At 45.9% G+C, this 12,382-nt stretch overlaps 1 protein-coding gene across 5 annotated transcripts in view; it reads right to left on the minus strand.

Annotated features, from left to right (window-relative positions):
- Nucleotides 1-3,938: 3,938 nt before the first annotated feature.
- LOC130369783 (transcription factor SOX-13-like) overlaps nucleotides 3,939-12,382 on the minus strand; it is a 29,427-nt gene continuing 20,983 nt past the window's right edge. For 4 of the 5 annotated variants that reach the window (XM_056575597.1, XM_056575522.1, XM_056575445.1 and 1 more), the window contains exons 9-14: nucleotides 11,596-11,761; nucleotides 11,195-11,319; nucleotides 8,999-9,110; nucleotides 7,522-7,740; nucleotides 5,582-5,798; nucleotides 3,939-4,221 (exon numbers count right to left, since the gene is read on the minus strand). In XM_056575597.1, coding sequence (XP_056431572.1) covers nucleotides 3,939-4,221; nucleotides 5,582-5,798; nucleotides 7,522-7,740; nucleotides 8,999-9,110; nucleotides 11,195-11,319; nucleotides 11,596-11,761 — 1,122 coding nt within the window. The remainder of the gene's footprint in view (nucleotides 4,222-5,581; nucleotides 5,799-7,521; nucleotides 7,741-8,998; nucleotides 9,111-11,194; nucleotides 11,320-11,595; nucleotides 11,762-12,382) is intronic. The other variant, XM_056575656.1, reaches the window with a different exon arrangement.

Raw genomic sequence — 12,382 nt, forward strand, 5'->3', positions numbered from 1 at the left:
GGCTTTCTCTGTCATCCCTGAATCTGCTTCTCTTTCTCATTTGAGCTATGAAAATGAAACGATCCATAGCAACTTAGATAGGTCTTCAATGTCTAACAAGATAGGTAGACATTGAAGGGTTGGGAACAGAAAAGAAGGACCAATGGGAAAAATATACAGGCTAGACCAAAGCACAATGTGGGGAGTGGCCATAGGTTATCAAATGACTAATCGTGGTACTGTTTTTTGTTTGCTCTTTTTTTAAAGAATATTTGAGGAGGTTGGTGGTAAGGGATTGTGTACTAACTGGTACAAGATTTGCTGGTTAGGGCAAACTATTACGCTTGCTGCTTCAAATGAGCAACCGTGAAATGTATGTTGTGTGGATGTGGACCACAAGGCACACTCCTGAAGTACATAAGGGGATTCTGAACAGTGAAGATTGAAATGTGTACAACAGTTGAATTGTAGTGGCACTTGGATGTTCTTTAATTTATTGGTGATTTGGTTATTGTCTTCACTCCTCTTCAAACCTCATATTTTCATTGGATTTAATTCATGATTACTCATTGTGATCACTTTCCTTTCCACTGAAGTGTCCAAGATGAGGTCAATTCTCAGACCAAAACGTTAAGCTAAAATATATTGAAAAATAAGAACAGCGAATTTTGTTTTGGGGTTTGTGCTCATCCATGTTAGAAGAGTTAGATATGAATATCAACGGGCCATTTAATTAAGGTTGCTCTCATATTTGCTTAGATTTTCTTCTGTATACCAAAATGTTTAGCTTTGTACGGTTAGTAGTGTGTGTGTGTGTGTGTGTGTGTGTGTGTGTGTGTGTGTGTGTGCGTGTGTGTGTGTGTGTGTGTGGTGTGTGTGTGTGTGTGTGTGTGTGTGTGTGTGTGTGCGCGTATGTGCGTGTGTTTTAACAGGCTTCTTTTAAAACAAACTGTACATAGAGTTCCAAATTATTATTTTCTTCTTTGCATTTTTACTACTTTCTATGTTTGCTTTTTGTACATTATTTGACTTGAATCTTTCCAGAGCTGTATTCAAAAGGGGACCCAGCTGTGAAGGGGATAGTGTGCCTGCTGTATAGGGCATGATGCCGTGTCCATCGTTGCGTTGACTAATAGTGTAAATACTGTAATAATGACTGTGATTTCTGACTGTACAGTGAACCTTTACCTCTCTTCACGTGTGGCAGGAAGAGTTATTTAACATTCTTAGGTAAATATTTCAAATTAAAAGCTCTAAATTAAACTAATGACTGTGTGTGTGCACTTGCTTTATGTCTGACCAGAGTAAACTACATATAAAACAGTGGAAAACCCATTGTCAGCTGTTGACTATCAACTCCTATTGATATATATATATATTAGTATATATATATGATATATATATATAGATATACTATATATATATAATATATATATATATATATATATATATAATATAGAATAGAATATATATATATATATATATATAGATATATATATATATATAATATATATATATATATATATATATATATATAATATATTATATATATATATATATTATATATAGAGATATAGAGAGAGATATAGAGATAGAGATAGAGATCTCTATCTCTCTGAGACAGTGAAATAGATATATATATTTATTTAAATAGAAATATATAATTTTTTTTTCCTATATATAGAGAGATAGATCATATGCTCACTGCGTGTCCCTGCGTCTTCAGAGAAACCTAAGGAAGGAAAGAAGGAAGGAGCAAATCCACTGGCGGGGATATCCTGCCAGAGAGGGACACGTCCTCGCTGTCCGACATCCCGGCAGTATCAGGTGTTTCCGCGGCCAACGGTCACTCGACGATCCCGTTTCCACACGCTAGCGCCGGTAGCCCTCATAATAGCCCGGGGCCCCGGGCCACGAGAGAGCGCTAAACTAATGGCTATTAAGAAGTCGGCAGTATTTTCACTGGGAGAAACTAACATAATCCAGCTCGCTGTTTAAGGTAGCGGAAGGTATTTAATTATTTTCTAGGGATCAACGAAGACCCGAACGGGTTTTGGGGCCTCCTTTAGGTGAATCGTGGGATAGTAGCTAGGCTATCACCGTGTCTCCTGAACAGAGCACAACAAAAAAAAGTGTCACAATGTAGGCCTAATGTATGAATTTCTGGACACATCTAACTTGTTCCTGCAGAGGTAGATTTACTGTCAATTCTTTAAAAACAGGTTAGGCACTGTATTCATTGGATTACAATTTGGTTTTGATTGGTGTATAAAAGGTCTATAGGTATCTTTGGCTGGATTCATGAGAATGTTTCAGACTTAACTATATAACTACATCAGACCTTATGTCATACAAAAAGCTAAAATTGCCAAAAAGAAATGTAACACCAGTTTATTTTTTTTTCATAAAAATACAACAGCAACACAAAACTTGGAAAAAACAAAGAAAATGTACACCTTTAAATTACGCAGGCTCTTATAAACAAAATAAAGTCTCTATCTATATTTACATCAGCAGGGGATGATAGTATAGGCAGGTCATATACAGTTCCCTCAGATGTTGAAAACACATAACCCAGTGTCTAATGAGTACTTCACTTGCGAGGACGTCCCTGAGCAGGACCGATCGGCTCAGGGGCGCCCTCTAGTCAGCAGGATGTGCGATGCACCCATGGTCAGCTTCTACTTTTTTTTCTTTCGCTGAAGCATGGTGATTGGCAGCGTCTGTTCCTATGACGACAGCTCTGCTAAAGCATTCAACTGACCAATTATCCTATGTCTTTGTCCAGCACAACAACATTTTATAAGTGCATCGTCACCGCAATGGCGGTAGAAATGCTCTTCCTATTCAGCAGTTGAGACTTGAAGTGGGGAAGTAGCCTCTTCTCTCAGACATATGGGGGGCAACAGTTCAACAAGGAGAGCATTTTCAATGCTGTTCATGTAGAGGGGCTGAGCTACCCTGCTCATTTAAACACACAGTTGCCATAGGATTGCAGCCTGATTCATTGGCGAGCAAATAACAGTAAAAAAGCATTGAAGACCTGACACGCAAAAAGAAGGTGCTGAATTTTACCTTAATGATTAACACTCATAAACACACACATATATATTTATATGTTGTTGATTGACTGTGCTGCAACCCTTCCACAACACTATGCAAAATATGACTCATTTTAAATGGATAAAAAACAAATTAAAAATCTTTTATGAAAGCCTTCAGACTTTGAGTGGGAGAGTACTGTAAAATGGCCAGCAGGGGGCTGCAGTAGCTCACTGATAACACCCTCATAGCTCTATGACAGGGAGAGAAGTATCTACATAGAGCCTTTACTTAATATCTCCAAAATGTGAGACTTCGGGGTGGCGTACGTTCGTAGGGAAATACTCAAACAATTAGGTGCACGCATGTCCAGAGTGTAAGGCATTAAGGAGTAAAGCTACAGCATTTTCTTTAAACACATAACAGCTGGTGATTTCTGTGAAGGAAAGGGGGAACACAAAAAACATGTTTGAGTGTCAGAGTGTGTGTGTGTGTGTGTGTGTGTGTGTGTGTGTGTACATGCATGAATGTGTGTGTGTGTGTGTTCACATGTATGAATGTGTGTGTGTGTGTGTGTGTGTGTGTGTGTGTGTGTGTGTGTGTGTGTGTGTGTGTGGTGTGTGTGTGTGTGTGTGTGTGTGTGTGTGTGTGTGTGTGTGTGTGTGTGTGTGTAAGGGAAAAAATTATAATTGCTTATTTACAAGGGGCTCCTCCATTTATCTAAGAATATTTTCTCTAGAAAAAATAGCCTTTTCCTGGGTACAAATCCAACCTCTTGCCTCTTCCTCGCTCCGTCCGTCCACTTTGCCTTCTCTCCTTCTCCCTGATGACCGCTGGTCACGCAGCCCCCTGCTGGTCACGCAGCCCCCTGCTGGACACACAGCCCCCTGCTGCCCTGCCCTCCCCCCCCCCCCCCCTCAGTCTGTGAGCAGCACCAGCTCCCCCTCGCTCCTCTCCCCGCCATCGCTCTCCTCCCCCTCGCTGTAGGGCAGCCTCTCACGCTCCCTCTCTCGCTCCCTCGCCGTGGCGGGGGTGGGTGTGGCCTGTCCTTCCGTCCGGCGCTGGGGGGGCGGGGCCTGGGGGAGGTAGTGCTCCAGCAGCGCTGGGTAGAAGGGCATGGCCGCCACCGCCATGGACCCGCTGGCCCCCTGGTATTGGCCGTCGCTAGGCGCATAGTGCCGCTGCTGGGGCTCTGATTGGCTGAAGGACAGGAAGTGAAAAATGTAAATAAACACGGCTTTTGGTGCACAATGTTAAAATGTTGGTGTAAAAACTTTTATCAACTGTTATCAGCAGTTTCTTTAACTGTTATTGGCACGGTAACAAATCACCTCATTTTTGGATTTAATGGATTTTCTTTGCAAAAGTCGTGTCTGCACGCCATCAACTGGTGTTAGCGAGTTAGATTGAGGACATTGGGCTGCAGAGGATGAACGTCATCGCTAGGTGGAGCCCTCTTCCACAACAGACATTTCCTAGTTTCTCTTAATCTTACTCCAACAAAATGAAAAACGGGTCTAAGGATCTGTGGTTTATCTTGCTTTCAAGCCAGTCAGACTCATCGTCACCTGAGTCTCATACAGAGCAGGTTAACCAACAACACAAACAATAAAGCATCCAACCGCTGTGCCATCAAGTATGTGTGTTGATGGCATGCGTGCGGATGAAATGTATGAAAGTGCTTATTAAGATGTTTCAATGAAGTGAAATCCTCATATTTAATGACGTTCATTGTTGCAGGAGAAGAATTAAAAGAAGGCTCCAAAGTTTACCACAGCGGCTGATAAAGAACACTAGCAACTGCTACTACTAGGCAACAACACTTCTGTTTGTTTGTGTTCCCATGAGTAGGAAAAAACACTTGAAAGAAGAACATTTCTAAAGAATGTAAAAAAATAAATGGAGCACACTGCTGTTAGCAGCACTCCACTGAACTGTTAAGAGAAGGAACATGTAGCGTTATTCACTCGGGCAAGTTGAAGGGGAGCAACCAGTGTTCATGTTTGAATCAGGAGGGACGCGTGCACCATGGGAAGAAACGCCACTCACTTACAGCGCTGCAAATGGTGTCTGTCAACGTGAGTGAGTGAGTGAGTGAGTGAGTGAGTGAGTGAGTGAGTGAGCGAGCGAGCGAGTGAGCGAGTGAGCGAGCGAGTGAGAACTGCTCTTTGAACCAGCCCGCCAGAGAAACTGCCATTGCTCACTAATTAAAAGTTAAAGCAGCCTTTTGTTCATCCGTCATGCTGTTGTTCCCCCTTAATACCCTTCTTGTCATGCCATCTATATGCATTGTTATAGTGTGTGTTAGTGTGTGCGCGCACATTTGTGCATGCTTGCTTGTGCGTGCACAAGCACGCATCTTGCCAGATGCGTGTTTGTGGGCGTGCATTCGTGCACGTGTGTGAGTGCACAAATGTGTGCGTGTCCAAGCATGCATCTTCCTAGATGTGTCTGTGCATTTGTGCATGTGCGTGTCCAAGCATGCATCTTCCTAGATGCGTGTGTGTGTGTGCGTGCCCACTAGGTGTGTGTGTGTGTATGTGAGCGAGTGCGTGCCCACCTGGGGATGAAGGGCGTCCTCTGCTCCTGCCTGCGGTTCTTCATCATGGCTTTGTACTCGCCCACCCTCAGCCGGCGGCCCTCCACGATGCAGGTCCTCTTGGGCCGCGGCTTGTACTTGTAGTCCGGGTAGCGCTCCAGGTGCTGTCGGCTCAGGCGCGCCTGCTCCTCGTAGTACGGCTGCTTCTCCTGGTTGGACATTGACTTCCACCGGGAGCCTGCAAGGGGTGGGGGACAAGGGGGTCATGAGAGGTCAGGAAAGGTCAGGAGAGGTCAGGGGAGAGGAGGGTGGAGGGGCACTGGTGGTTGGGGTCAGGTTAAGTCAATAATGGGTGTGGCTTGTTTTTTTATCTTATGCGTTTGTGTATTTTATAGCACAAATACAAATCTAAAATAAATGGGCTAAGAGGATTAATCTTAGACATAAATATACATTTGGAACATTTGAGATGGCCCACACCAAACTTTATGAAGACCGGCTCTTCCGGGATACAAATTAGTTGAGAATGTCTTAACTTTTAACAATCAACCAGTGTGATATGGGTGCTCCAAAATAACAATAACATCCTAACACTAGAATAACAAAAGATATCTACAGTTACACGGTGAATACCTAAAAACACCAGAATAACAACAGGTATCAAGTTACACGGTGAATACACCCTCTACACCCATGACTGTTCTCCCTCTTGCCCATCCAACTACATCTTCAAATTTGCAGATGATACAACAGTGCTTGGCCTCAGCTCCAACAACGATGAGGCTGCCTACAGGCAAGAAGTGGGAAACCTGGCAGTTTGGTGTTCTGAGCACAACCTCAGTCTCACATTAGGAAAACCAAAGAGATGATCATTGACTTCCGGAAGTCTTCCCAGCATAATCACCATCTCCCACTCTACATCAACGGTGAAGAGGTTGAGCGTGTCACCTCTCTAAAGTTTCTGGGTCTGACACTGACGGAGGGGTTGTCCTGGGTCAAAAACACAGCTTCCGTTTTGGGGAAGGCCCAGCAACGCCTCTTTTACCTCCGGAAGTTGAGGAAAGAACACTTTCCTCAGAGGCTGCTGTTTAACTTCTACCGCTGCGCTATAGAGAGTGTGCTTACATACTGCCTGAATGTATGGTCCTACAGCTGTACAAAGGCGGAGCAGGCAGCCATCCAGAGGCTGATTAAAACAGCGGGAAGGATCATTGGAGTAGAGCTGCCCGACATCTTGTCCATCTCCTCCTCCCGTTGCCTGCAGCGCTCTAAACGCATCCTCACAGACCCTTCTCATCCTGCCTATCATCTGTTCCTGTTACTCCCGTCAGGGAAAAGGTTCAGATCAAAAAAGGCACGCACCTCCAGGATGGCAAAGAGCTTCTATCCCTGTGCAATAAGGCTCCTCAACAGCTTGACCACCACCCCACCCCCCTTCATCTCCCCCCGCCCCCGGCCCAGCCCTCCCTGCCCCCCATGGACTGCACTCTAAGACTTGATGCACCTTAATATGGAGATATTAAGATATATTGCTTTTATTATTTGTATTATTATTTTATGTTTGATATTTATGAATTTATTTATGAATCTATTTATTGATTGTTATTTATTATTATTTAGCTGTGTAAGTCTGGTTGCCTCTACTGTCTCGTTGTCTTTATGGCAATGACAAATAAAGTACTTTGAACTTTGAACTTTGAATACCTTAAAACACCAGAATAACAATACGTATCAACAGTTACACGGTGAATACCTCATACAAATAATAACCAAAGCCTTGAATAACAACAATAAAAATAATAAAATATGTAATAATGTATACTGTATACAATATATATTATATATATATATATATATATATATATACAATATAGAAACAATAATTACACTAATCCAAGTTGAAATAGGACGGTGTAGGACCACCAACACGGTGCTAGCGGGGTCCTGGAGCCCCCTCTCACCCAGGATCTTGCTGATGGAGGAGTTGTGCATGTCGGGGAAGGCCTGCAGGATGCGCCGCCGCTCGTCCTTGGCCCACACCATGAAGGCGTTCATGGGCCTCTTGATGTGGCCGGCCGACGCAGAGGAGGAGGCCGAGGAGGGGTGGGGAGGAGCGCGGAGGCTGTCCACGTAGCCGCCAACGCCAACGCCAACGACGCCAGCGTGGGTTGACATGGGGCCTGGGGAGGGAGGGAGTTGAGGGAGGGAGGCATTAAAGGGGTGATGTCATGCTTTTTAGACTTCTCCCTTTGCTTTACACTGTTAAATGACATATGTACAGTATACATGTTTAACCTCTACTAGGCTCGAAAAGTCCGAGCCAGGGGGAGTATTCGCGCCCACCGAGACAGCCCCCCAATAAGTGCGTGAAACAGCTCGTTTGTGCTCAAACTTAACTTCCCCATCAGTGTGGCGTCAGACTGTGCAGAGGGCACGTGCAAACACGTGCAAAGCGTTTCACCAATCACAACAGAGTTGGCGTGCTGATCAATCACAACAGACTTGGCTACTCGGGAGGCGGGCCTTAAAGTGATACAAAACAGACCGTTTTTGAAAGACGCTGAAATTGGTTTTGCAGAAATGAACATTGTGAGAATAATAAGGTGTATTTCTAACATAAAGGCTGTGTATGTGCTATTGGATCTTTTAATCAATATGTTTAATTTCTTTTCTAGGCTTGTATATTTTCAATCTTTCTATGTTATTATGTATTATTCACCGAGACATGAAGAAGAAAGATGACTGTGTCTGTACTGTCACTTCCACAGATTCATCAGCAGCCATAGTGGCCGGCAGCCATTGTTCTCAATAAGCGCTGTTGACGAGGAGCGGTGGTTACCGTGGCAGCAGTAAGCTCCTCCAAGGCCGCGGCCAAAGCGACGTGAAGCGCTTCACTAAATTAAACTTTTTGCAAAGTAGTGGCACGTAGTGGTATGACTGATTTTATTTCGATTCGATTCAGCTTTGATTGCGAGTAATAAATATAATTGTAAACAATAGCTGAAAGTAAATTGTTCTGAATTAAATTGTATCCTTAATAATTAACAGGGGAATGGTGGTAAATTGCCGGCAGTAGCTCAGGAAGAACTAGCAACCTGAAGGTTGCTAGTTCGAACCCCGGCTCCTCCTATCTGTGTCGGTGTGTCGGTGTGTCCCTTAGCAAGAAACCTCATCCTGACTGCAGCTGACAAGCTGGCTGTCGCCCTGCGTGGTTGTGAGTCGCTCTGGATAAAAGCATCAACAAAATCCCCTAAATGTAATGTGAATGGTTTAGTGTGATCATGCTGTCTGGGCGGCCCGGAGCTCTACCACAGACTTGTTCTCTGGCACGGCCGACGCGTGTCTGCGATCAGCGGCCGGGCAGCGGGCCCCCAGGGCGCCCACAGGCCAGAACCTCCTAGTGTGACCCTACTGTAACGCAGCAGAGGGGCCACCTACTCTCAGAATCACTGCTGAGGCAGTCGTCAGGGGCCCGCGTGGCGAGGCCCCCATCCTCACCGCGGTCAGACGAGGGCGGCCGTCTCTCCACCCGGGCAGCCGTCTTGTACTCCTACACACACACACACACACACACACACACATTGAAAAGCTGAAGCTGGGTCATATAATCCTGTGAATATTCGTTCTTGAACAAGTGCACACCTGGAACACAGATCATTTATTATGTCCAACCGCATTACAGAGTGGGAGCATACATATGTGTGCGTGTGTGTGTGTGCGCGTGTGCGTGTGTGTGTGTGTGTGTCTTGTTTCCCCCAAGCCCATCTAAGGTAAAGGCTGAGTACCCAGGGCCCATATCAGCTGCTGCAGTTTAAATGCAGAGAGCCGTAAATGCAAAGAGAGGACTTGACAACGGCGTTGTGGAGCTAGAATGGTGTTTATGGACGCGGGCCAGGGAGCAGGGGAGAGGAGAAAAAGGGGAAGAGAGACGAACGGAGGAACTCGTGTTTATCATCTTGTACTACTGTCTTAAGACCAGGCAAAATGATCTCCTAATGGGAAAAAAGATGTTCAATGAGTTTAATAGAATCAATGAAAGAGAAAAGGAGCGGGGAGAGGAGAGGAGCGTCTAAAAGCACAACACCATCCCCATGTCCAGTGGCACGGTCCCCACCAGAGCCATTAGCGGACGCAGTGCCAGAACGGGCTGGGGGGCGCAGTTATTGGTGTTAATGGTTTTAATGGGAAACAGTGAATGAACGTGCACGTTCACAGAAGCCAAAGCTCGTAATTAAAGCCCTGAGCGGGATGGAGCGGCATAATGGAAAGGACTGTGCACTGTGTCTATTGCATGTGCCGAAAAGAGAAGAGAGAGCGAGGGAGAGGGAGAGAGAGATGGGGGGGGGGGGGGGGGGGGGGGGGAGAGAAGGAGAGAGAAAGAGAAAAGGCAGGTGGTCGGGCTCATTGTGACCGCAGTACCCTTTGTGGCATTGTGAGGATGGTGACAGCTGGGACACCACCACAACGCCGAAACCAAAGATGGAAACCGCTTCAAAGAAATAACAAAAAAACTCAAATAGCAATGGTGCAGTAAATTCACGTCTGTTCGAAAAAGACGTGGAATGGACAAAATCAGACCATTTTGACTTTACAAATTTCCAAAATATCATCCAGTTTAATCAGTGAATAGTCAGGCTGATGTGGGGAGCAGCAAACAATGCATCACATCACTGAAGCATGCCCTCTACAAAGACTTAAAGGAGGACTTGTCACCCTTTACACAGCAGATCAAGAGGCAACTGCTTGGCTAAAGGACTTTGCATTCGCTAAATAAATAAATAGTCAAGCCCAAACTGATGTAAGGGCTAGATTAGACCTCAATCCATTACAATGTTGGATAAAAAGGGCCAACCATTGTAAATGCTCCATATGCTGTTCATATCTAGGGCACTGACTGTGGGTATGTGGCGGTGTAATAAATACCAAGAACACCTGTCCTGCTTTGTTAAGATGTAAGAATGCAAGTTGTTTCCATCTCTAACTTTGTCTCTCCACCCTGCTCCGCCCCCTCCGTGTGTGTGTGTGTGTGTGTGTGTGTGTGTGTGTGTGTGTGTGTGTGTGTGTGTGTGTGTGTGTGTGTGTGTGTGTGTGTGTGTGTGTGTCTCCATTTGTCTTCTACAGCTGAGACATTCTTTTGTCTGCTCCAGCCTCAGCTTCTTGTAACTCAATACCACACTTTGACCTTTGACAAGACCTTAGCACGTCACCGCGTGCATGTGTGTATGTGTGTATGTGTGTGTGTGTGTGCGTGCGTGCGTGTGTGTATTTATTTTTGTGCACACGTGCATATTCTTTCCCTGAGAACTCTTTGTTCTTTGTAAAGTGGGGTATTTCAGTCGCACACCTTTGAGTTCACAACATACCGGCATACCTGAACGGAAGGCTGAGGCATAAAAGTTACCCAACTAAGTTACTCCAACAGCTGGCCTGTGTCCGGTCACGTTTGCACATGCACATCATCACAACAACACCATGATCCCCACATGTAGACAGTTCATAAAACAATCTCTACGACCGTCTTGCCCATGGGCTCCGGCATTAGCCAATCATATTCAAGCTGTGTGTGTGTGTCTGTGCGTGCGTGCATGCGGGCGTGTTTGTGTCCTGGTCCGTGCATGCATTTCACTGGCTCACCATCTTGCTGCCCTCCCTATTCCGGTCTCCCTGGTCCTTCCCTCGGCCTGAGACCCCGTGGGTCCGCAAGAGCTGCTGGGCGTCGTGGATGGCCTGCGTGACCACATCCCCCTCCCCCAGGAAACCTGGGGGGAAAAGAGAAAGAGAAAGAGAAAGAGAAAGAGAAAGAGAAAGAGAAAGAGAGAGAGCTTGATTTTCCGAATCTATATTATCCAACCGACCAATCAATTCCGAGCAGCAGGGTTTAGCATGTAGACAATTCATAATACTTCATCATCGTGTCTAGGGCTATGTCTTGCCCATGGGCACTGGGTACTGTCGAGGAGGAGGCCCTGAACAGTGAGTGAGCGTGGACGAGCCCACAGTCCCACAGCGGGAGGATCGGTAGAGGAAGGACTCACTGAGTACGGAGCGCGCCGGGCTGAGGGAGGGCTCCCTCTGGACGTCCCGCGGCCTGTAGGACCCATGCATGCCCGCCATGCCCAGCTCAAAGCTCTGGGGGCTTGGGGTCTTCCCCAGCTCCAGCCCCTTGGGCTTGGAGGTCAGGTTCAACGGCTGCCCGGCCTCCTGAAGACGTGGAAAACAAAAGACGATGAAGAATTAAGAGAAAACCATCAAGGTGGGGTGTCTGACACACACACACACACACACACACACACACACACACACACACACACACACACACACACACACACACACACACCACACACACACACACACACACACACACACACAAACAAAGGCAAGGGCGTGTGAGGTTGTGTGTGTGTGCTTCATTTGTGATGATGCATGGCTGATTTGGCACGTCAGAGCGCAGCTGTCAACACCTTATTCACTGGGTTCCTGTCTTTTGTGCGACTGTTTAATCTATCTTCTCCTCTCCTTTGTTTCCTCGGCCCGCGTTGGCCTGCCTACCTCTCCTTGAGAACCGCCCGCAGAAATTGAACTGTTACCGCGCTTAGGAAAGGCTGGGAATATTTAGGGATTACCAACGCACACGGAATACAAACGGCCTCACCTTTATAAGAAAGGGTGTGGTGGATTATACATGCTGCTGAGGTCTGTGAAGTTCTGCTTACCGTTCTGCCTCTTTTAACACCTCGTTCTCTCCAACACACACCGCTAATCCCCAGGCTGCATGACTTAGCTCTACATGTGTGTTTAGGAGCCGGTAGCAGCGTTGTATCC

Source organism: Gadus chalcogrammus, chromosome 1, assembly GCF_026213295.1.
Source record: "Gadus chalcogrammus isolate NIFS_2021 chromosome 1, NIFS_Gcha_1.0, whole genome shotgun sequence".
Lineage (NCBI taxonomy): Eukaryota > Metazoa > Chordata > Actinopteri > Gadiformes > Gadidae > Gadus > Gadus chalcogrammus.